The sequence below is a fragment of the Clytia hemisphaerica genome, unplaced genomic scaffold (genome assembly GCF_902728285.1).
Source record: "Clytia hemisphaerica strain Z4C2 unplaced genomic scaffold, Clytia hemisphaerica genome assembly, whole genome shotgun sequence".
NCBI classification, from domain to species: Eukaryota; Metazoa; Cnidaria; class Hydrozoa; order Leptothecata; family Clytiidae; genus Clytia; species Clytia hemisphaerica.
In genome coordinates, this window is record NW_027103262.1 from 2,151,377 (window position 1) to 2,176,520 (window position 25,144).

At 35.6% G+C, this 25,144-nt stretch overlaps 3 protein-coding genes across 4 annotated transcripts; 2 read left to right on the plus strand and 1 right to left on the minus strand.

The window, feature by feature from the left end:
- Nucleotides 1-2,350: 2,350 nt before the first annotated feature.
- On the plus strand, nt 2,351-5,981 carry LOC136800667 (uncharacterized). The gene is made up of 2 exons (XM_067057322.1): nt 2,351-2,551; nt 4,307-5,981. Exons 1-2 carry the CDS (start codon nt 2,509-2,511, stop codon nt 5,650-5,652), a joined length of 1,389 nt encoding a protein of 462 aa, XP_066913423.1. The 5' UTR covers nt 2,351-2,508; the 3' UTR covers nt 5,653-5,981.
- Nucleotides 5,982-10,603: 4,622 nt separating this feature from the next.
- Nucleotides 10,604-18,928, plus strand: LOC136800677 (uncharacterized). 2 transcript variants are annotated; one of them, XM_067057342.1, is made up of 3 exons: nt 10,604-10,638; nt 17,715-17,898; nt 18,297-18,928. In XM_067057342.1, exons 2-3 carry the CDS (start codon nt 17,760-17,762, stop codon nt 18,920-18,922), a joined length of 765 nt encoding a protein of 254 aa, XP_066913443.1. In that variant the 5' UTR covers nt 10,604-10,638; nt 17,715-17,759; the 3' UTR covers nt 18,923-18,928. The 2 variants fall into 2 exon arrangements, with proteins under 2 accessions (XP_066913443.1, XP_066913434.1); XM_067057333.1 differs by lacking the exon at nt 10,604-10,638 and having other exon boundaries at nt 17,680-17,898.
- Nucleotides 18,929-19,397: 469 nt separating this feature from the next.
- Nucleotides 19,398-23,974, minus strand: LOC136800692 (uncharacterized). The gene is made up of 3 exons (XM_067057353.1): nt 23,911-23,974; nt 21,556-22,200; nt 19,398-20,357 (listed from the first exon to the last, which is right to left on the minus strand). The coding sequence occupies exons 1-3, from the start codon at nt 23,914-23,916 to the stop codon at nt 20,151-20,153; spliced, it is 858 nt and encodes a 285-aa protein (XP_066913454.1). The 5' UTR covers nt 23,917-23,974; the 3' UTR covers nt 19,398-20,150.
- Between the last annotated feature and the right edge of the window lie 1,170 nt (nt 23,975-25,144).

The window sequence follows — 25,144 nt, forward strand, 5'->3', positions numbered from 1 at the left end:
ACCACAATGTATGTCCAGAGATTAATTCAATTTCCAAGACCAGGTAGGCGTCAAATTTTTGGTAAGCAATTTTGTTTTATTCTGAATACTTTTATCTGTCAAAATCTCCAGCATTTACTTTCACATTTCCGGAAACCGGGGGCCTGAAATTTCCTAATTTTTTTTTCCGAGTTATTTTGTACGTGACGTCATAATTTCAGTTTTGAGAAATCATAATGAGTTATTTGATAAATTTTAACTACACAGAGAGGTGAATTGAGTCCACAAAATTTCTGCAAAAGTCATCGAATATTAGTTGAAACTCCAGTAGTGAACAAATTTTAGAAGCAAGACACAAAATCGAGATTGGCTGATTTTTTGCACAAAGATGTGTAACTATAAACCCTCGAATGTGACGGAGCCCGATTTTCGAGAAGAAAATAAACGGCTAAAAAACGGGTTTTTCGGATTTTGTGAAAAATTGGATAATTAATTTTTTCTGATTTTTTGCATGAAAGTAGGGTAACATCATAGGTAAAAGATGGCTCAAGCAGATTTCTGCAAAAAAAATTTGTTGGCTCAAAAAACGCATGTTTATCTATAAGAATCACTATTAATACGCATACATCAATGTTCTTAGTCAAATTACTCAATATTTCAAGAGCATGAAATTTTGGTTTCGAAACGTTTTTATAAGAATTTTAATAGATCGTCAATATTCTGAATGATTGTTTAATGGTCACGCTCACCTAGATATCAATTATATACGTGTTAAATGCATAACCAGGTAGGTCCATAAAAGTATCGCTTGTTTCTGTTATTTTGATACGTGATGTACCCATTTAAAAAATTTCCCCAATATACCTTATGTAGTTCACACAAAGGCTGAAGTCCTCTCAAAATTCGGAAATACGCAAAAGAATCTTAAATGGACACTTCGCAAAAAATAGTTCCGTTTCGGCAATCAAGACAACTTTTATGGAATTAATTGGGCTTTAATTAATTGGGAAGTGGAATCTTATGCAAAACAACGGTACTCATTGGCTAACCAGTAATTCTAATGATTGAGAATAAAAACAGTATGAAAAAATCATCATTAGATCCAAAATCAGTGATGTTGACGATCTCTGGATAAACTAATGCTCATTTACAGGTGGTTACAATGTCACAAAAAGAAAGAAGTACACAGCACATCGCACAAAAAGAAGAACACGGTCCATAGCAGGTAAAGAAGGACACGGTCCATTGCAAGTCCATATTGTATGACACGCAAACATATGTGATTAGCCTGAAGTATTTTAAATCTGTAAATGATTGTATTTGTATACTTACTTTTAACCAGGATTTCTGTAACACTTTCTTTTGAGTTTGACGGTATCTTCAACTCTTATTCTTCGGTTGTTATTCAAAAGGGAGCTGTTCAGTGTACGTTCCTCAACTTTGCTTATTTCCCGGAGGGTTTCTAGCCTTAGAAATCCAAGCTTAGTTAACTAGGTTATTGGGCTTTTCCCCCCGGGGGGGGGGGCACTCGATTTTGAAAACGACCTTACGTTCGGCCAAAAATCAGGTCTCTAAAATTGGACCCTTACAGTGCAGGAAAAATTTGCCTGAAAATCGACCCTTATAGTGCAATTTTTCAGGGCAAGATTTTTTGAAATTTCTCAAATTTTACCTCAAAATTTGGTATTTTCTCAAATTTTACACCCTTGCAGTAGTGCACTTTTTAACACTTGCTCACAAATTAACCCTTACAGTGCACTTTCCAAAGTCCAAAAAACCTACCCTTAAGGGCTGCACATCCGGTAGGTCACTTACCTGGCGTGCCCCCCCTCCGGGGCTTTTTTATCTAATCAACAAATGTCAGGTTTTGCTAAACTCAAAATTTGAACTATCGAGAAATTAAAATTGCAGAGCAGCAGTGATGCGAGATTTTATTTGTATATCCCCTTCATCGCGCATGATAAACGAACTCTAATACGAATGAACTTTTCAAATGACCCTATTTTCATCGTCTAATAATGTTTTAGCCGAATATTCGAGAACCTTTTGAAACTCTTTTTCGTTGGTATTTCACTGAAAAGTGAAGTCATCAAAATTGACCAAAAAGGGTCCAAGCTTTTCACATCGACCGGGAAGCCGATCTGGTGGACCTTTAGTGAGATATGTGTAAAAATGTTTTAAGGGCATGGGTAAAAACTCAATGCTACAGGGCTATAATACCAAATATTTCTAAAATTACTTTCAGTTTTGCTCTTCTTGACATTATTTTCTCTCGCCAACTATTTTTGGAAGTCACATGAAATACAAGTACTTTCATTTTATTTCTAAAAGGTTTTTTTTTGTTTGCATGATTTCAAAAAAAATTGACTTATAAGGCCAAAATAGTTATTTCCATTGTCTCGATTGCGGTTGAACAACTATGATTGATTTGAAGCGTCAGTTAAAGATGCAAGTTCAGTTCATCAACGCAGAGAAAGAGTCAACTAACGCACGCAGACTTTTAAAAGACCTCAATAACAATATTTGATCATGGCATTAACAAATACTGCAAAGAAGCTTAAGGGCGCACTGTGTAAGTATTATAATGATTATTATGTATTTGTAGTATTTTTGTTGTGAATAACACCTCTTGGGGTGGGAATTTTCTTGCGCACGCTTGCAAGGATAGGCCTTGTCGGGCGGGGCAGGGGATTCGATCATCAAAGATTACTAAACTTAAAGATTTATTTTTAAATAAGAGTTCCCGTTTCATATCGGACACATATTTCTTATTAGGAGAATGTCTGCCTATTGTTATACTATGCTGATATAAGCAAAAAGTGTTTTTCTTTTCCTTTTTTCTGACCAATCTTGCTCCACATCCGTGTCAATCCAATGTGAAAAAGCTTGTGAATTAACCCTTTAACCCTATTAGCCCCATGGGGGGGGTAGAATCTACCACGCTGGAGTTCTTTTGTGAATATCTCTGAGAAAAATTTTTTAAACGACTTGAAACTTTCTGAAAATCTTATTAAGAGTACTTGTGCAAAATTTTAGGGTCATAGGTTGTCCAGATCAGGTTTTATGAATTTATTGTGAAACATGACATAAAACCCAGCTAAAATCGCTTAAAACTCAAAATTTAAAAGTGCAGATATAACTTCTGAATTATTTATTCAATCATTTTCAAATTTTGACAAGTGATAGGCATTGACATTATAAATTTAAAAAATGGAAGAAAAAAAAATTGAAAATGATGACGTCATCAAATTTTGAAAATTTTACTCATCTTCAGCATAGATTTTAAGAAAAAATCTCCATGGAAATTTCAAAACCGGCAATTATGATAAATAACAACCTTTTACCTTTCTGAATCTTCAAACAGAATCTAAATATCTTTATTGGTTCGACTGTAATAGACATTTTTTGTAAACCATATATTTGGGTTATTTCCGATAGGTGAAAATTTTGTGATGACGTCATCGGTTTTTGAATGACGTCATCAATGTTTTTCTTCCTGGAAATTTGTGTCATGATGGGGAATATCTGTACCAAATTTCATGACCATAGCTCTTCTAGATCAAAATCAATCGAGGGTGGTAGATTCTACCCCCCCCCCCCCCCTGGGGATACCAAAGTCAAAAAAGCTTGGGGCCAATAGGGTTAAGTGCATCGTTCATTTTTTTCTAAGTTTTTTAAAGAAAATCGAATGATAGAAAGGTGCCGAGTGGTTAAACTTCAAACTAATTCGCTGGAGGACAGACTCAAGTTGATCAGGGCCAAATTTAAAGGTTCTTGGATCACTGGTTGACCAAAAATGGTCAAAAAACGGTCAAAATCTTAAAAAAGTGGATTTTCGTCAAATTTTTGCATTTTTTTGACTTTTTGGCTTAAAATCTGGCTGGAAAGACTCACTTTTGATTATTTTTTTTGCTTGTCCATGAAAGCCCAATCCGATTCCTACGAGTTAGACCTAAAATGACTATTTCTAACTCAAACTGGGCATTACAGGAGGGCTTCGCCCTCCTACATAGCCCATGTCTGATATATACGACATTGGCACTTAAAGGGTTAAACGTGACGAATAAGAAAACGATATCACTCTTATTTAAAAACAAAACAAAATTACTTTCAGAAAGTACTCTTTTATTCAATTGACCCCAATTTTACGTGGATAAATATTCATACTCCAGAAATTGGTGAACCGAACTATAATCGAGGGGTAAAATCACGATTTATTTTTGATTTGTTTTATTGTTCGACATTTTTTTTTGATTTATTCCTAGACTTTAATAACCTCGATGATAAAAACCCGACGTTAAACAAAAACTTTCGCTTTTTTTTACAGCAAATTTACTTGACATTGAGGATGTTGATGTTGACACTGCACCTTATGCCGTACTTGTTGGTAATGTGGGTGCTGGAAAATCGACAATCGTAGAAAAATTGACGGGAGAAACAGGTAGGAGCTCTGATGGAGAATCAAGCTTCACAAAAACGATGGATTACCTTTGGACAGCTGATAAGAGTTTGATGATAGCTGATACTCCAGGGACAAATCCACGGAAAGAGAAACTTGAGCATAACATGGAAATTGCGGCAGCTCTTAATTATCAAGCTGTTTCAAGGTTTCTCATTGTTGTAAAAGCTGAACTACGACTGGACGACTCATTAAGCAGTGTCCAAGAATATGCTGAACGTTTTGTAGCTTTACCAATGGGATGTCTTGGAGTCGTTGTCACTCATATGGATCGAGAATTGAAATGGAGTGAGAGGGAGTTCACCGAGGCATGCATTGAAGACCTTGACATTTCCGATGTTGTTTTCACTGGAACCAACACCACTGGAGAAGATCTTTGTCAACAAATTGTATCAAAATGCCATGGTAAAAAGCATAAGATAGATATCAATAGTGAGCTCTTTTTCAGAATGTTTAAGATCAATCAAAGTCGTGTTAAAATCCTCAAAGTTACTGATGAATTTGTCAACCTGTTCAAACGTGCCAAAAAAGACTTTGATAAACTGAGAGCTGAATTAACAGAGTCAGACACTGAGAAAGCAGATTTATTCTTCGAATTCAAGAATTTTATGGAACAGGAAGTCGATAAGGCAAAAGAGAAGGTTAGTAAAAAATTAGGATTCGATTTTCTTGGCCCAGAGGCTTTAATCCAAGCTGGTTATATTGCAAACATGACAAATCAAATCAGAGCAATTATATTTGACCTAAGAATGGAGGGTCTCACTCTTCTCACCAATGTTGGCGATAACGATCTGAGAAAATGTCCTCAATGTAATCGAGTTTGGGCAAAAGTTGAGGGATGTGATGGCACTACTACATGTGGCAATCCACCAAGTGGCTCCTTTCGGTTTGATCTTCGTAGTCAATCTGTGTTTGCAACGTTCACATTCACATTCAGTGGTGATGGGCGATTAAGCATTTCAAAGAGTGGCCAAAGAAGCTTGAGTGCACAAGTAACCCAATCGAATCAATTTGATGGTTGTGGTGCTCGAATAAATTGGAGCACAATGAAGAGAATTCCTGATAGTGAGATTCCTGAAGATTTTCGTGTTGTTCCTAAAAAGGTGAGCACAGATGATATCCTCTCTCTGCCTAGACGTGCCCGAACCGTGTATGATTATGTTGATAGATACCTTGGAACTGGACATAAGAAATTCACCTCTAAAAACTTCTAGTAGAATCAATCTTTTACATATTACCTTATTAGTAAGAAATTCTTGGGGAGAAAATTTCGTCAACAAACGAATTGTTCGTCTTTTTTAGCCTTTTGAGTTTGAATGCTGTTTTATACCCTGAGTATCAGAAGTTAAGTTTTCAAAGAATATGTTAACCTCTGAAGACCAATAATAGAAATTTTATCGCGCATATGTCAATCTAATCACTGTAGAAAGAATCAAAGATGAAGAGCAAATATTACCTTATTAATGTCTAGCAGACTGTATCAGTATGCAATTTACTATTTACGAATTCCCCAGAAACCTCCAAGTGTAGTTGAAATGAGTTTATTTCGAAAAAAATGTTTTACATGATCCCCAAATGTATAACAGTAATTACTAAACTATTAATTATGGAAATGTCACTTTTAAATGAATCGAAATAATAGAGACTTTATGTTATGATTCTCTATCACTGACTCTTTTTAAAAAGCATTGATGATATTTTTTAGTTGTATTTTCAAGGACGGGAATAAAAATATCAAATTTGAACTTCATCCAAGATCTTGGATGGTCGTCATGGTTACTTTTGTCTTCGTTGATTGCGCGATGAATAGAACCTCGATTCGTCGGCACAGCGTCATTATATGATTTTGACCTGTGCTTTTCACGGTAGCTGTTTTATACTTGAGCATAATGTTTATAAATGAATTAAATAGTATTGATACTCTCCGTGTTAGAAGTTGAGTTCAGCGTGTATGCCATTAATTGAGACCTTCTTGTATTGCGCTCTTATAGGCGCTATTTTTGGGCCTGCTGTGGAGAACCAAATGCTTGCTCTTTTAATGTAAAAGTGATTTTTGACCAGTTTTTAGTCTAAACATCTCCAATGTTGGTCTTTTTGCTTTTACCTTAAAAGAATCTCTCAATCAAGGCGTTTCAAAACCAAGAAACCAACTCCCTTAAAATAGTGAACTTTACTTTGGGCTCACAACTAACATAATTATTTGCATTTTAGGCGAAAATAAAAAAATTTAGTGTTTCTGGAATGTAGGTGAAGGAAAAAAGCTCTCATGCAGCCGGCCGGAAAAATTCACCCGGCTGGTTTCCGGAAACACTACATTTTTCATTGTCGCCCTACTATACTTATTCTTTTATTAGTATAATTCAAGAAAAAGTTTACAACTTAAATTTGTACGTCGTTTGATTTTATTCATAGATTTTATGACATGATTTTGGATCAGCTTTCTCTTGTACTTTTCTTCATATTTTTCTTATGGGAATAATATCTTACAGAAATTCTTTATCCAAATTAGTCAACTACCAATTTCCCTTCACTTACATTGCCCTTCTCGCAGACCCGGTAGGATGTTCTTAGCCAGTGGGGATAAACAGACTGAAACTCGATGAGAATTGATATTTCCTTGTTTGTTTCATGGCTGAGGATTTGAAATCCATTGTTTTCAAGTCAGAAAATTTTGCAGTGAGGATTCGTTTATTTGATTATTTTCAGTGGAAACAAAAATTGGAGTATAATTTTCCACTGGGGATGATTATCAGCCAATTTTATACCGGGTCTGGAAGAAAAAGGTGGGGTTCAGGGGGTACCCGATTCCGCAATTCCGCCAATTTTTTCTCCAATTTCCGCCAAACCGTCTAAAAATGAACCAAAATTCCGCCACTGAAAATTCCTTTGAAATTCGGAATCCAATTTTCGTAATTCCGTCTAAATTCTTGCCACACTTCCGCCACTCCGTCCGAAAAAAGGGCCGATTCCGCTCCTCCGCCAACCATGAACCCCCCCCCCCCCAGAAAAGATATAGGTAGTGATAAAAACTATGACAAACTTTTCTCTTTTTCAAGAGACGAGACCAGAGCTTAAACTCGTCAATTAAAATCCAAGTAATTTTCCCTGAAAATGTATAAGTTCACAAAGTTAGTTCGGATCCTGTGAAATAAAGATAAAGATTTCAAGCTAAATCACTTTAAAATTGAAATCTTTGCAGCAAATAATGAATTATCATTGGTCATTTTTTTTCAAAGAAAATTTTTCTAAATAGCTAAAAGAATGTCTAAAACCCTGAAAAAAATATTTCAGTTAATTTCTTTGCATTAACTTGACACTTTTACATCTCCAGAAACTGTTTTTCTTTTGACAGCAAATCGAAGAAAGATGGTAGCATTCGCAATTCCAGATAAACTCAAAATGATATCAGAAATTTCGTCAGATAGCCCCAACATTCGATTCGAAGCCTTTGTATCCAAGACTTGCCATAAGTAAATAATCAAATAAGGCACGTAACACACTACGATAATATATAAATATATTCTTGATAGTTTGGTAATGTCTCGATCAGAATTTGATAAATTTCTTGAATGGTCTTGATGTTTCCGTAACTTCCAGATAGATAAAATATAAAGTGTTAAAGTTAAAAGTACGAAGAAAAGATCTATAAAAATGATGACGAATGTAACATCTTCACCAAAGACAGGAACACCAAATGTAACAAAAATAGCTTGTAAAGTTGCCATAAACATGTAGATACAATAGAAGAAATAATATTTTCGTTCAGTAATTTTGGTTTTCAATATTTTCATGAAATTAACACGTAAGAAGCGATCCAACGCGAGGAAAAGAACTGTACCATGCGATAGATAACTGGTCAAGTTTGGTAACATGTGAAGAACTTTGACTTTAAAACAACTTAGATTTTGACTTAAAAACAAAGCCAATACCCACGAAGTACAAGAGACCAATCCGTAGATAATTTGTAAAATAGTTAACACGAAAATGATCCTAAATGAAAATTTGGTGTGCATTTTACGTGAAGTCATCACATAAAGAACAAGAGAGTTGATGGTTATGATGGTAATTGCCAATAGAATGTACACAACTGCAAATGCGATACGATCAGTTTGATGTATGTAATGAATTTTCAGGCAAAGCACCATTTTAATGTTTTACAGACTATGCAGTTTCTAAAATAAGCAGAAGATTGCGTTAAGATAATTTTCGTGGAAAGATAATTTGGGTGATGTCAACTATATTAGGCATTTCTAGGATAAAATCATAAAAGGCTTACCTGGACTGGTCCACAATCCTGATATTTAAAAACTACCCCCATGGAATTCCAGTTATTTATGACAGGTTTTCGTATACCCCCCCTGGAACTCAATTGAATGAAATTTTTTACCTTGGACTTCCTCAACAGGAAAATACGACCTTCTTACAGACCCACTGGCAACCCTTCCCACCGGAAAAATTGGCCAAAATATCGTCCCCGGTGGAAAATTATCCTCCAATTTTTGTCCCCACTGAAAATAACCAAATGTACCAATCCTCACTGCTAAATATAATGCTGTTTTTCCCTTTCCCACTGAATTTTCTGACTGGAAAACAAAAGAATTGAAATCCCCAGCTATAGAAATATGGGATTATCAATCCTAATCGAGTTTTAGTCTGTTAATTTTTACCCCCACTGGCTGAAAAAATCCTACCTGGTGTGAGAAGGGGGTGTAATACGGTTTTTCTCTAAAAAAAACACATTAAATCCAACAAATTTCAAACGTATAAAATGATAAAATCTTTTTTTCTAAACTATCTATCTGTTGAGAAGAAACTTTTTAAAAAAGCTCTCCTCAAATCGCATATAGTATTTGCTCAGATATAACAGAACATTTCGAAATGTTTCCCTGTTTTATTTTTGAAGAATGTATTTATTTTCTACATAGGCCGCGAAATCAAATTAATTAAAATTCTATATCCATTTCATTTGAAATAGTGTTGATTATTTGACGGATTTTGGAGCTTAATAGTTTATTGATATCTTAAATCGAAATTGCTAAAATTACGAAATTGTCGGGGAAATAGAAGTAAGATACACGTTTTTTTTAAGAAACACACTTTTAAGAAACATGAGGCTCAGAATGTCTAAAAACTAAGAAACATCTCAGGCTCAGAATGAGTAAATATCATTTTTTAATTCGGTTTTTTTAAGAACCAATAAAAACAAATGTTTTTTTGTTTTCATAAAAAATAGGCTAATTATGTCAAAAAGTTTAGAAACATTTAAGGCTCAAAAGGCCGATTTCTTAAGAAGCATTGAGGCTGCTTGGTAAAATTAGTTTCTTAAAAAAAAAACGTGTATTCACACAATCATTTTTGAAGTATATCCTTGAACTTCAAATTATCAAATTGAAATGTATGTATGAATAGCAGAAAAATTAATCAAATTTTATCCCTTTGTTTTTTTTTCAAAGAAACGAAATGAAAAGAGGAAAGAAGAGAAGAGCAAAGAAAACAAAGATTTCATCGGATGCCTTTTTGGGACCTGACAGTCCCTGTAGGGGTAGGGAAAATCAGAAACTTAGATTTAAGAGGTAATTAGTGATTTACAGGGAAATTGCCCTAAAAATGGTATTCTTTAATAAGTTCAGTTCCAAATTTCATGGTTGTGGTATTCTTACCATTTCTTAATTTTTCGGCCAATTTTATCATGAATATTCTTATAAAAGTATATTAAAGAAAAAAGCGTGTAGTGCCCTCCAGGTATGTTAGAGTTGTCAGAAAGGTCAAAAGATGATAAAATGATTATTCATTCTAATTTTCTAAGGCGAGATAAATTTGCTCTACAGACTTCTGATTTGGACGGATCCTACTGAGCGCTGATCATTTTTTGTTTGGACGTTCCAATCAAATTGATACGCTCTTCAAAGCTGCCAAGATTTTATCAAAGCTTGACCTTTTATTTGTACTTTATCTTTTTAGCCTTTTGGGCTGGGTTGGTCTAAAGGCCCTGCCAATTGATGTAGTCAATTTGGCTAGGTTGCGGGATAGCCGTGTATTTCACGGACCAGAGTAAACCAAAGACTTGGAGCCGGGGGGGGGGGGGGGTAAACTTTCAAAAAATACTCTAAAAATTCATTTATGATTCAGTCGTTTTATTATATTCTTTAGAATCACGATGAAAGCAAAACAACTCTTAAACACTTGGTTAATACATATAGGTATGTTAAAACTAAATTTCCCTTCTGTACATCTTCATCTTGTGGTGTTATCATTCTGAACTTGAAAAATACTTTAAAACACCCCTGTCTCACTTGATAGCATTTTAGTCATGGGAAACTGGGGTAGGTTGACCTTACCACTTATTTTTCCGGCAATATCATTATTCTGAATTTGAAAAATACTTTAAAACACCACTGTCTCACTTGATAACATTTTAGTTAGTCATGGGAAACTGGGGTAGGTGGACCTTACCACTTCTTTTCCCGGCAATAATATCATTATTCTGAATTTCAAAAATACTTTAAAACACCCCTGTCTCACTTGATAACATTTTAGTTAGTCATGGGAAACTGGGGTAGGTGGACCTTACCACTTCTTTTCCCGGCAATAATATCATTATTCTGAATTTCAAAAATACTTTAAAACACCCCTGTCTCACTTGATAGCATTTTAGTCACGGGAAACTGGGGTAGGTAAACCTTACCACTTCTTTTTCCGGCAAATATCATTATTCTGAATTTTAAAAATACTTTAAAACACCCCTGTCTCACTTGATAGCATTTTAGTCACGGGAAGCTGGGGTAGGTGGACCTTACCACTTCTTTTTCCGGCAAATATCATTATTCTGAATTTTAAAAATACACGCTTTTTTTTTATAAGAATACACTTTATAAGAATGTCCATGATGAAAATGGCCAAAAAATTAAGAATATGGTAAGAATATCGCCATCGTGGAATTTATAAACTGAACGTAAGAATGCCATTTTTAATGCATTTTAACCTGTAGATTGCCAATTTCGATCTTAACCTAAGAATACCGTAAAAATATTTTTGGATGATTTTCGCCAAAAAGTTAAGAATATCCATGATGAAATGAAAAAACACCATTCTTATAAAAAAAAAGCGTGTACTTTAAAATACCCTTGTCTCACTTGATATCATTTTAGTCACGAGAAATTGGAGAAGTTTAGGTAGACCCAACCCCCTCTTCTTCATCCTGCAATATCCATAAGTCTGAAACTAAAGAATACTTTGATGTGCCCTTGTTTTACTTGATAACAATTTCATCATTGGGAAACTTTGAAAGGGGTATACCCTTTTGTCAAATTATACATAGCTCCCTTCTAAAATAAATAAATAAATAATATTTTAATACGCCCTGTATCACATAATAATATTTTAGACATATGGGTACACGTTTTTTTTTTTCTCATAAGAGCAGGCAAAATTTTTGAAGCCTTCGGATGTTCATAACTTTTCGACTTTTAAGCCTAAAAATGTTCTTAATATGTTCTTATTTTCGCAATGTTTTTAGTATTTTTATCCATTTTCCTAAGAAATTGGGTGTTTTAAAGTCTGCGAAGCCTTAAAATGTTTTTAACTTATTCTTGATATTTTGGCCATCGAAGCCCTATGTTCTTATATAGTTTGTTCTTATAAGAAAATGTGTATAATGATTTATAGCAGGAGGTTTTGAAGAAGAGGAAAAAATATTCAATTAAAAACTGTTGATTATTATATACCATGCATAAATCAGTATAGTCCGTGTGGCCCCCAAAACGTCGATCAAATTTAAAATTTCTCTCAAATTTAGAGGAAAAGACGTTTTACAAAAATTTTTGCTGCATGAACAGGTAGATTTTTTCCAATGGATATCTGCTCTAATATATATCTGCTCTAAGACAATTTCATGCTTTTAGTTAAAAACAATAGTTTAACAAACTCTGAGATGTCAAAGTCAGATACAAGATTTTCCATAATGATATTTTTGGATTTTTGTACCAAAGACCTCCATTTTGGCATCAATTTTGTATAGAATGCTATAAATAAACGTTAATACTTTTAGGATTTGAAAATTAAGATGACGGAACGTAATTATATATGGAGTTATATTTACATAGTGTAAAAACAATACAGGATTTTGAAGATTTTTGGTTTTTATAACGTAAATGTTTTGCTTATTTTTCATTTGTATCAACTTTTACCATTGACCATCGTCATATGGCAAGGCAGCTTCTTGAGCTTCCTTCATTAGTTCTTTGTAGAAGGTGATTCGTTCTTTTGATAAGTCGTCACCTTTTGCTAGTTCGAGGAGTGCTTGAAGTGATTTTGCGTCTTCGCTCTTGTTTTCTTCGTGTTGTCTCAGCTCGAAGTATTCTTCAGTGACTGAGCTCGACACGTTTTGGGAAGGTGAAGCGCCCCTGGTAGACAGATCTTGCATTGGTGGAATAGCATTGGGTGGTAGCAAACTGCATTCCTTTAGCTGATTGAACTTCTTTGAGGTGACAGTAACTTCCACGCCATTCTTGTCCATGAAGGTGATCAACTGTTGGCTTGTAGCTTGAATTTTCGAAGGTGGAGTCGCTTCGGTAGGTCGTTCTTGCAAGGGTGGAATGGCGTTGGGTGGAAGTAAACCACATTCCTTCAGCTGATTGAACTTCTTTGAGGTGACAGTAACTTCCACGCCATTCTTGTCCATGAAGGTGATGAACTGTTGGCTTGCAGCTTGAATTTTTGAAGGTTGAGTCGCTTCGGTAGGTCGTTCTTGCAAGGGTGGGGTAACATTGGGTGGAAGTAAACCGCATTCTTTCAGCTGATCGAACTTCTTTGAAGTGACGGTTACTTCTGCACCATTCTTATCTGAGAAGTTGATCAACTGTTGGCTTGTAGGTGGAGTCGCTTTGGTGGGTTGATTTTGCAAGGGTGGAATGGCGTTGGGTGGAAGTAAACCGCACATTTTCAGTTGATTGAACTTCTTTGAAGAGACGGTTACTTCGGCGCCATTCTTATCTGAGAAGGTGATCAACTGTTGGCTTGTAGGTGGAGTCGCTTTGGTGGGTCGATTTTGCAAGGGTGGAATGGCGTTGGGTGGAAGTAAACCGCACTTTTTCAGTTGATTGAACTTCTTTGAAGAGACGGTTACTTCGGCGCCATTCTTATCTGAGAAGGTGATCAACTGTTTGCTTGTAGGTGGAGTCGGTTTGGTGGGTCGATTTTGCAAGGGTGGAATGGCGTTGGGTGGAAGTAAACCACACTTTTTCAGTTGATTGAACTTCTTTGAAGAGACGGTAACTTCGGCGCCATTCTTATCTGAGAAGGTGATCAACTGTTGACTTGTAGGTGGAGTCGCTTTGATGGGTCGATTTTGCAAGGGTGGAATGGCGTTGGGTGGAAGTAAACCACACTTTTTCAGTTGATTGAACTTCTTTGAAGTGACGGTAACTTCGGCACCATTCTTATCCAAGAAGGTGATCAATGAAGTTGGTTGTCCACAGCTTGCTTCCGTGTTACGAAGTTGAGTTATTCTCCCCTTGTTATTATTGTTTTTCTTTTGGCTCACAATTTCTTCGCGGGAGTCTCTTTGAGAGGAAGAGTATTTTTGCTTATTGCGTGATTTTGCAATATTTTTTGTTCGTTCCAAATCAGCTTCGTAAACGACAACTGTTTTAAGCCACTTTTCCTCATCTTGTCTGCCACATTGATTTGCTTTCAATGTTGACAGCATTTTCACACTTATTATTTCACTTTATAAATACAATAAAAAATTTTCACGATAATATTATCAGGATCAGAGTCAATTCGGCATTACGCTGAAATGGTTTCTCTCAATTGAAGTTGTTAAAACTTTTGCAGAAACTTTCATGTGTGTGATTTTTTATTTGACGTCAAATATTTAAGTGATACATCTACGTCATTTCAAAAGACTTTTCGTAATGTAGATTTTTATGCAAAACTGTGGTACATGTCTACCCATGCATAACCATTTTTAACCTTTTCTATTGAACTTTATCAAATTAAAATGATCGGGGTATCTTTCAAAGTGTTACCTTTTTGCTATCCAATAAAAACTTTTCGTGCTAGCTTCGCTTTAGGTCATCTTTTTACACTCTTTACCTAAGAGAAAACTGTAAATATTGTCACGTGGATCATGACCATGTGTCTGCATACTTAGTAATGTCCTTTGTTCTCATCACTGACATCACTTATATATCCCTGGAGCAAGTTACTCAATCCCAGCCAACCAACAATCTTTGATCGGAGATTTTTTGAAATTGGTACCCTAAGGGCGGCATTACTGAATAGCAGTAAAAATGCATCGAGAGCGCTAGATCTACTTTTTCTGGAATACTTTTGATGATGTAGCGCCGTTAGATGTTAATTTTTCAACATTGCAATGGCTTCTTCTCGGGTACCAATTTCAAAAAAAAAACCTGCTAATACAGCAGAATTAAAGCAAAAGAGAGAACTTTCAAAATAAAAGTCCAAAAAATTAATAAGCAGGGGGGGGTTGGAATAAGAATGTCCTGGGTGGAAAATTTCCAAAAAATTAATTAGCGGGGCCCCCGCCTATTACGTACTCGAGAGTAAGTGCAGATGGGAATTTCTCAAAACTTTTAAAATGCAAAAAGATATTCAAAGATGTAATTCAATACATACTCAGAGCTTGTTTTCTCTACTAATTGAACTTAGACGGAGGGGCTTCAAGGTTTACGGTGACACGGTATCGGCCTTTTTTCTGTCCGGTATTTTAAGAAAAAAACTTCGGTAATTCGGTAACTTTAAAATCTTTCCGTACTGTCTTCCAAAAATCGCCTGCGGCGCTAAACTTTCTTCAATTTTAGAAAACTATACACCCATGTTTTCTAAAACGATCAGTTTTCACACAGTATGTATATACAACTTTAGCTCCCAAACAGTAGCGTTTTGACATTGGGTCGGAAATGGCTCCACCTTTAGTCAGTCTAGTGGCAACTTTTTTGTGGTTATGGTCCATCCACTATCCTTTAAATAATGATTTTTTACAAAAAAAGTGCTACACCTTCTCTCGAGCACTTACAAATGTATTTTTTCTTCATTAGATTAGAATTTGATCCAAAGGCAAATGGACAGACTAAAAAAATTTCCCTAATTTCAAATCACAAAATACGCTTTTAGCCACAACAGCGGACCTTTAAATTAGCACAAATTTTTCGCCCTCGCTTTGCTCGCATTATTTTGTTAAAATGTTTTCAAACCTTGCAGGTTGCCTTTCTTTATTTGCCTCCCCAATCTTGGCCAAGCAACCATGCTATTGCCCTTTTCTTTAATGAAGGGTGTTGGGATAGGTACTGCCTAATTCTCAAATTAGAACTAAAGAATTATCCATAAAAAGAATAAGAAAGTGTTACCATCGAAATTTTTTTTAGGTCGGCACAAAACATGGTTGCACTTTGTCAGTAATTAAACTTCACTTCTTCTATGCTATTTGCACTTATAGATTATAATAGATCGTTCGTCTGATATACTAAGCTAATAGCACTTGAAAATGAAGTTTTCAACAGGGTATCCTTATTTCATCAACGATTCTTGCCGTTGAAATACTTTTCATCACAAAATAGGCCCAAAATGAAATGTAAAAGTTTTAGTGACGGTATTTGGAGTTAATTATGTCCGGTATTCCGGTAATTCGGGAAAATATTGCCGGTATTTCGGTATTCAGTACCCCTTGAGCCCCCCCCCCCCCCCTTAGACCATCTGATTACATCCGGGGGGGGGGGGCAGCTGGGCAAAAAGACCGACGGGTATGTGCGGGTCCTAAGGGTACCTTTTTCAATATGTTTAAAATGCACTGTAAGGGTCGGAAAAACTAGAGATGCACTGTAAGGGTAGAAATTTCAGAAAATTCTTGAAAAATCTAGATATTTTGACCAAAAATGCTAGAATTTTGACCATTTTTTGCACGAAAGGGATCGAAAATTTGGGGGAAAATGCACTCTAAGGGTATGATTTTCACTGATTTTTGCTGCACTGTAAGGGTGCAATTTTAAAAGCCAATTTTTGGCCCGCACATATCGTCAGTCCGCAAACCCAGTGCCCCCCCCCCCCCCCGGGGATTACATATACTAATATCCTTACAAGAGGTGTGAATCCCTAAGGTGTAAGGTAAATTATCCTTTGTTATTATAAGATTACCGATTGTTTTGATTTTCATTTTGAGCCTCTGTTAATATGTTGGGGGTCCAGAAATATTTTGTACTTTTAACCATAAAAATGGTCTGATTTGTAATTTTTGAGAGAATGTGTGAGAGGAAGGAAGACAAGATGGTAAACGCACTCAGTAAACAGAAGTAGATTTTGGTACTTTTTACAAAAATAACTACAGTAACTAAAGTTACGGAGCAAATTTAAACCTGATTTCTTTAAATGACTGTTAAAAGGTTCTAACATTGTATTTTCACAATTTAAAGCACTAGCCTTCAAATATTTGGGCAAAAAAGGAATACCCTAAAACCTAGCCCAATAGCACACAGCTATGCAAACGTCATGATTATTATTTTTAACATTTGACCAAAATTAATTCAAAGGATGATGAGATTAAAACTCGGACAAACAGTAATTTTGATGTCTATTTTTAGAATCACTACGGTTTGCTATTGGGGTAGCCAATTGGCTACCCTACTTTTTAGACCAACCCTTTTGGACTGACTTTCCAGCGCAGCTGGTTTATTATGTTTCTAAAGTCTTTGTTCCTTTCAAGTCGTAAATGTCTTTATTATTGAAGGTGTCAAATTTACTACATGCTTAATCAAGAATGTATCCATATAAAACTTGACAATGATTTATATTTACACGCTTTTCTATAAGAATTTCTTCTAGATAAGAATATCAGGGTGAAAATTGGCCAAATCGTAAGAATACCCTAAGAATACCCTCTAAGGTGAATTTCACAAAATTCGATAAGAATACAGTTATTTTGTATTTGGTTAACAGAAAAAAACTGATTTCTTTGTTAGAGATAAATTGACGCGTTGAGGAAGAAATGTAAGTTTAAAAATGTTCACTCAAAAGTCCAAAACTCTCAAATTGATCATTTCTCATGTTTGTAAAAAAGACAAGTCTAAAAAAGTAAGAATACGTTAAGAATATTTCACCCTCAATTTTGGCACTTTCTTAAGAATACTTGACCCTCATCCAAAGTACACTATTCTTATAAAAAAAAGCGTGTATAACATAAACATAAAATTGTGACACACGGTCTAAGTAATTTTGTTGCATGCAAATACAAAAGTCTAACTTGACAAAATTAATTTCTTAGATGTTGAATAGTGTGTCGACAAAATAAGTCTTTATCAATCACAAAATGGCTGAAGAGAGAAGTTTGGCTGCGGGTGAAGCAAGAATCAAATTTTCTTGTACTCGAGTTGGATCCTTTTGGGAGTTAGTTAATGGAGATCAAAAGGAAAAAGAGAAATTGGAACAGGCTACTAAAGGTTTGGCAGGTAATGGACCTTTTTGTCATATAGTTTTTAAACTATACAGCCCTGTATCTGATCTGGCGGATTTAAGGCAATAAGAGGCATATAGCAACTATGTCGGAAACATGCGAAGGAGTGCAACGCATGAATGAAATTACAATTACAAATCTCTTCATCTGATAAGTTCGACCATGAACATGATTCGACATGGTCTAAAACCGCTTAAGTGACCGAGTTGTCTACCCCCGATCTATCCTACTTGCTAACTCATTGTGGAAGCCACTCCTTGGCAAAGGCATCTTGTTGCTGAAAACCTGACAAGGGTCAAAGCGTAAACGGGAACGCATTTTTTTCAAGGGGGATCTGGATGATCTGTGTAACAGGGATGTAATTCTACACTGTAGTTTTCTACTCTTCTTTAGAACTGTTGCTGTACGAAGAAGAACATGGTTATGCTCCGATGGCCCCTGATGGTCGTATTGGTGGAAATGGCGCCTCAAAAATTGTAATCAAAGATAAAGAATATGTACTACTCAGTAAATCGGGAAAACTACCCGGAAAAATGGATTACAAATCGGATTTCTGTTTGGTCAGTAGGTTTGACACTGAAAAATGGAGTTGTGAGTATTTTTCGGAACAACCTGAAACAAAACCGACTAGCGATACGCCCATGCATTATCAATTATTGAAAAATGTTCAAGGAGCTTTCTCCGCCCTTCATGGACACGCCATTGAGAAAGAAGAAGTTGCAAAAGCCTTAAATGTTCCCTGTAGTGTAGAAGAGACCTTATTTTCCACACCAGCTGATACGAAAGCTATGTTTACACTATTGGAAGAATATCCTTATCCCAAATGGAAAATTTTTGTTCGTAAAAATCATGGATTTTATATACTGGGACGAGATTTGAATGAGTGTAAAACAGTATTGAACGAAAAACTAATTTCTCAGGAAAACAAAATAAGTATTCCAAAAATGAAGAAAACACATAAAAGAAAGGTTAACAATGCGGCGAGGAAGAAGCCCTACAATTTGAGGAAACGGAAATAAAATGCTTAAACACGGCTAAAGTATCTAGTTTAATCTTTTATTACTAAACTTTAGGCAGAATAGTGGAAAGTGTATACCCCTTGAAATAAAAAAAAGCAAAGGGCCAAATTGTTAGTACAGTTTACTTTAGCACTCTAGTAACACTAGCCCCGGGAATCATTTCTCTAAATGCGTACAGGGGCAACCGATTTGAAAGGGACCTTATATTTTGCCAAAAATGAATGGATTTTCTAAATAAGATCGTTCTTAAATTTTTATTTCCTTCTTTACACCCTGACATACTTTTTCGCCTGACTTCAGTTACTTTATACCGCTTCAGATTTGATTCTTGGGTGAACAAGGGGCAAATTCTTTCGTTTTTCGAAAATTTTGCTTTTTGGCGCCGGTAGGTCGAGTTTTTTACTAAAAGGAGGTTACAACTTTAGGGCAGTCTTGGTGCTCTGAATTTGTTTAGTTTTGGCTGAGATTTTGGTAATTCTGGGAAAATTTCATTTTGATCAATATTTTTTTCATTTTTCTCAGTAATTTCATATTGTGAAAATATATATCTGATACTATGAAATATCTATGAAAAATCTTTGCTAGAAAATACATGAACTATAATAAATAAAACCTACAGCTAGTAATAAATTGGTTTTTATATTTTCAAAAACTTAAAATATTAAGAATTGACAAAAAATATACCCAACATTTTCAGAATCCGAAAAACTTTACTTATAGAATAAATTTTAATTACCATTCTAATACGTTAGTAGAATTTTGTAAAGTGTATCCAGATATATTAAAAGTAGTAAAAACCTTTTAAAAGTTACAGGCATTCTCGTTTCCACTGCCAATTATAACTGGATACACTTTAGTATCTAGCATTGTATTGCATTGAGATGAAAATCAATGTGGTTTACAGGGAAATCTACAGGCGCCCAAAAAACCCAAGATAACAGAGTTGAAACCTTAAAAACACATCCCGTATCGTATCAGTGGAAATCTTTAGCCAATGAAAGTTAAAGAAGAACTTGAAACTCTTGATGGGGTTTGAAGACTGTCTGCTTTTTATGGATAGAATTTTAAACTCTTTTAACAGCTTAAGAATCAAGTCTGGATTCTAAAAGTTTTTTTCTCAATAGGAGAAAGCCCAGTATAATTTGGAGGTCTTTCTCTCGTTCACATCGGGATGAAGTTTTGGCTCTATGAAAAGTATATGTATAAGTTTATTTACTTGAAGCCTGTGTCATAAATCAGATAAAAGGTCTTGATCATACTGCACTTGAATACGTCGAGGGATAATTTGTTTGCTTAAATCCTTCAAACCACCTTTCTTGAAATACCGAGAATTTCCTTTAGCTAAAGTAGGCTGTCTTTCTTCAGATCGATTCTCCCTCACATATTTGTTCAAAAGATCATTGTAAAATCTTCTTCCGTGCGACCCGATGCGTTTCTATAAAAGAAAAGTAAAAATTTGAAATTACGTGAAGCTTCCACTCACCTCTCTCTCAGGTATGAACCAGTCTTTTAAACGTCCCTTAGTATAAGGGTACTAAGTGCTGTGATTCGATTGTCAAGTGAATGCAGCTTCGCCCGGGCAACCCATGTCATGTAAGGGAAATTCGGCAGACAGAAACTTAAGAAGCCTGTCGGTGACATCATGGATGCGGCGAATGTGCGCTTGCCTTGTTCCCTAGTGGTTCACGGATTAACGAACTTGATTCGAAAAACCTGTGTGTCAGTGTCTCGCAAGCTGGCAGCTATAGCGTAAGACGATTCCCAGACCGCTCAACAAAAAACCGGACAACCTCTGTAAGAAAAGCCGGTCATTTTACAAAGGGTAAATAAAAATCATGGCATTGCCTTGTTAATAGAACCAAATCTTTAAAATAAACGTGTAATGTAAAGTTGAACGTTTAATTTTCAATACAGCCAAGGTGACGTTGATTAAAATGTCTGCTAACTTAAATCATTCCATCTTAATTCCCCCAATAAAGTATGAACCTATTACCTTAAGGGAATTTATTTTAGTTTTTATTTAACCAAAATTAGTTCCCGCCAAAATTATATATTTTGTTCGCTTGCCAAAATTAGTTCTCGCCAAATTTAAAATTTTTGGAATTTTTCCCAAATGCCCCTCATTTGGACAAAAATGCTAAAAATAAGGCAGAAAAAAATTATTTGCCAAAATAAGTTCTCGCCAAAATTAAATTTAATTACAATTTTTGCTGCTCGCCAAAATTAGTATATACCCTTAAGGTACTTTAATAAGATAAACTTTCCCGGGGATTAAATTTTGCAGGTTTCGCAGATTTGGGTGTCATTCGCAAAATTAAGTCCCATTGGAAATTTGGAAGAGCCTCATCCGCGAAATATTTCTAAACGATACTCAAAATATGTATAATAAATACTTTTTGAATGGTTACTTTTGATGCAAATAATGTGTATTTCAACAACCAACATGCATGATTTGACAGTAGAAGTCAAAATATTGCCACCCAATAGTGCCACACGCAAAATTAAGTCCCCGAGAAATTTAATCCCTGCGAAAGTTTATCCCATTAAAGTATAAGAATAGATATAGGTAAAGTCGGGTGTGTTTCGAAATATGATTGAGAGTTACCTAATATAATCCCTGGCAAGAAACATACCCTATCAAGCTCTTCATCACTTGGCCATTCTCGTTCCAATTGTTCGACATGTTCTTTCTTCATTTGAAGCCATTGTTCCACCTGCGATTCAGAAACTTCACATATAACATGGTGTTTGTGTACTATCTTATTCCCATCTTTGATTCGTAGTTTCATTGGTTTAAAATGCAAATGTTGGAAATCATCCTTTGTTTCAATAGCAATGTTTTCAAGTGTTTCATTAGTGTTTGTAGACTTAGTTTCTGGTAGGGATGGATTGAGATGGTTAGGATTTTCATTGATATCTGTAGATCGTGATGTGTCTGGTAGGCTGTAATCGGTGGTATGTGAGTTTTCTACAATATTTGTGGTTGGTCTATTCTGTTCAATAATAGATTGCCGATGGTCTGCGGGCGTGGGATCATTTTTCGTCGAAATAAACATATCAACAGGTTGGAATTTTGATCTATTATGTTTGGTTTTACAAACGTCTTTAACTTTTCTTATGAAATTGAACTTGTTGTTATTGAAAGATTTGGGTTGTTTGAAATGTGTGTTCTCCATCTTGTTAATATCATGATGGTGAGGATCTTGTGATGGATTGATTAGATTGTAGATGACAAGATCTTCTTGGTAGACTGCTCGTGGATCGTAGTATGTCTGGTCCTGAAAATTAAAGATTCCCTTATGAATGTCAACACTTGTAAAAAAAAGTTACACTTTCCACAAATACACCCCTGTCTAAACTAAATTTCAGCGAGATCGAATTTGAGATACCGAAAATTCAATGGAATGAGAGTTTTTAGCTTGAATGTCACCAGAGTAGGGAAAAAGAAAGCATTGGCTGGTCTAGTTTTTCTAATATTTTTTCAAATTTTGACCAGTTTGCCCAACTTTCATCAGTCGAGGCTAACATGCATAGCCCTCAAATGACTGACCAATCAAAGCAGCAAAATTTCAAAACAAATGAACTACGCAGCTCCGGCAGTTACATCAATATGCCTTCTTACCTGTCTTTAAAAATATAAATAAAAGTAATCACGGAAAAGGACGTGAAAAAAAAAGACATAAGTGTGAGAACAGAGTAATCAAACTCGTTAGAAAAAGTACCACTTGAAGCCATAAAAAATCAACCTGAATAAATGCAATCGAAATTCCAGAGAACTGCATAATTCCCCAAACAACATTACATTACTATGTCAAACTCCCATCACATAAATTTTACAATTACGTCAGAGTAGACTACGCTCGCCACCGAAGAGGTTTATTTGGAAAGGGTAATGATATTTTATTGTTCGCTTCTTTTTTAAAGATTCGCCGGGTTGGAAAAATATGAATTTCTTTGTACATATTTTACCTACCCCAAATATTTAGGAGGCTGAGTTTTAAACGAATTGTCAAGTTGAAACGAACGATAAATGTATCAAGGTCTGTTTTATTTACCCCCTGGTGACTTAACAAAAGAGACTTAACTCGATGTTACAATCCAATTATTGAAAGTTTGTCTCGGCCTTTTTATAATGAGCGAGACATACGTTCTCTGATTACGCATTTTTCATATTGACATTTTCGAGGCATTTTGATGTAACTGTCCGGTCACAGCTCTACTCTACCATTTTTGTTTTGATTTAACTTTGTATTTTAAGGACCAGCCAGGTCAATAATTTGAGGGCTATGCATGTTAGCCTCCACTGATGCAAGTTACCCACCTTCACGGTACAACTTCAGGGCGGGACAGGGGTGTACAAATCGAGCAAATAATGTTCTGTGTTATGGGTGGTGCATTTTTGGAAATGTATTTGATCTTTCAAAAAAGCAACCTTGCCAAGTGCTTCTAGTCAACATCCTAGGACTGAGCAGGGCTCGAAATAACGGTCAGACATCAGACATTGTCCGACCCAAATAGCTTCATGAATCCCTTTAGAAGTTTTGCGGCGCATTTTTTTGCTTGAGAGTCAAGTAAACGATATAGCGCTTTCGTAGCATTAATCTTTGATGCGCATTTTGGTGGGACGCTAGTGTGACTAACTGGCTAACAATGGAGCGTTTGACGTTTGTTTTGACATTAACTCAAATCAATCAAATGACTTTGGAGGTTTTTGGTGAATGGTGAAATGGTGGCTGAATTTCTGTCCCATATTTTGTCACATAGTCCCAAGTTAGAGCAGTTGACGGTAGTTAGCCATAAAGAGATTGGTAGATTGGGGGACTACCATCATCAACATCAGTCGTCTGTGATGTCATCAGAAGAAAAAACTTGATCTTCTTAGCTTGGCCTTGGCCTTGGCGGTTATTTAGTTTAAACTATTAGCTTGATTGCAAATAAACTCGCCTGTTTGTACTTGTCTAAGAATAAGACGAGAGCAGTCAACTTACCAGCATTCGGTCATCCAAAAGGAACTGAACAAAAGGAACTGGACAAACACGTGAAACAACCAACAGGGTCGGATGGTCAACAGGCACAGTTTTTTACCTGCAAATATTGTTTAGATTTTACCTCGCTTATCTTCTTACCAACCAAAATTTTACCGTGTCAGCAGATTCTGCTAGCCAGTTGACCAACTTTAAAATCGCCCGCGCGGCAATTTTATTATATTGGCGGCAAAATCAGAAAAATGGCTCCTCCTGCATGGACTGGAAATGACTGACCAGACTGTGACTGTTGTTTAGTACCATTATTGTGTTTCCTTTTCTCTACCCTTCCATAACCTTTTTTACTTATCGTACAGTGTTTATATTGGAAATATCTGGTAAGGATTTTTCTTTATTTTGTTAATGGTTTTCGGGTATTAGACTGTTAGATAGAGCCAAGTTACCAGTGGCAATGCACCTCAGAATGGGCCATTCCAGTTTTTATTCGTTACCCCCCAACCCCCTATGGACGACATGGAATTTCCGTAGCAAATTGCTTTCAAGAAAGTCCGGAATTTCCGTAACAAATTTACAAAATACCTATCAAAACCGTGGAATTCCGTTACTGTAACCTAAAAATATCATGGAATTCCAATACTTTAATGCAAAATTAAGTAAAATTCATGGAATTCCAATACTTTCTCTTTAAAGTTTGCCTGGAATTCCGTGCCAAAATTTATTTAAAAAATTGATGTCATCCATTGGGGGGTAATTTTTTTCTTTCTGGAATGGCCCAATCAGTGGCAGTTACATCAATATGCCTTCTTACCTGTCTTTAAAAATATAAATAAAAGCAATCACGGAAAAGGACTCGAAAAAAAAAGACATAAGTGTGAGAACAGAGTAATCAAACTCGTTAGAAAAAGTACCATTAGAAGTCATAAAAGATCAACTTGAATAAATGCAATCGAAATTCCAGAGAACTTCATAATTCCCCAAACAACATTACATTACCGTGAGAGGTCCTAAAGCCGACAGCCCAGCCTAAAGCCGATGGGGTCTTTCAAAGATACAAACTAAAATAAAAACAAACCTTTCACTGTGACGCAACGAAGATACCAAAGTGTCAACTAAACTGAGAGATTTGATACATTGAACCAATTGAACCAAATAACAATAATTGCTTCTTATAACAAAACATATTTTTTTATTGCAATATGCACAACGTCATAAACGTCAACAGTAGTAACAGCATCAT

Bases quoted from the DNA above. Each gene is read 5' to 3' on its own strand.
- LOC136800667 (XM_067057322.1), top strand. From the start codon at position 2,509: ATGGCATTAACAAATACTGCAAAGAAGCTTAAGGGCGCACTGT. The intron at 2,552-4,306 runs GTAAGTATTATA...TTTTTTTTACAG, and splicing joins GAAGCTTAAGGGCGCACTGT to CAAATTTACTTGACATTGAG.
- LOC136800677 (XM_067057342.1), top strand. From the start codon at position 17,760: ATGGCTGAAGAGAGAAGTTTGGCTGCGGGTGAAGCAAGAATCAAATTT. The intron at 17,899-18,296 runs GTAATGGACCTT...ACTCTTCTTTAG, and splicing joins GGCTACTAAAGGTTTGGCAG to AACTGTTGCTGTACGAAGAA.
- LOC136800692 (XM_067057353.1), bottom strand. The intron at 20,358-21,555 runs GTATGTTTCTTG...TTTCTTTTATAG, and splicing joins GTGATGAAGAGCTTGATAGG to AAACGCATCGGGTCGCACGG.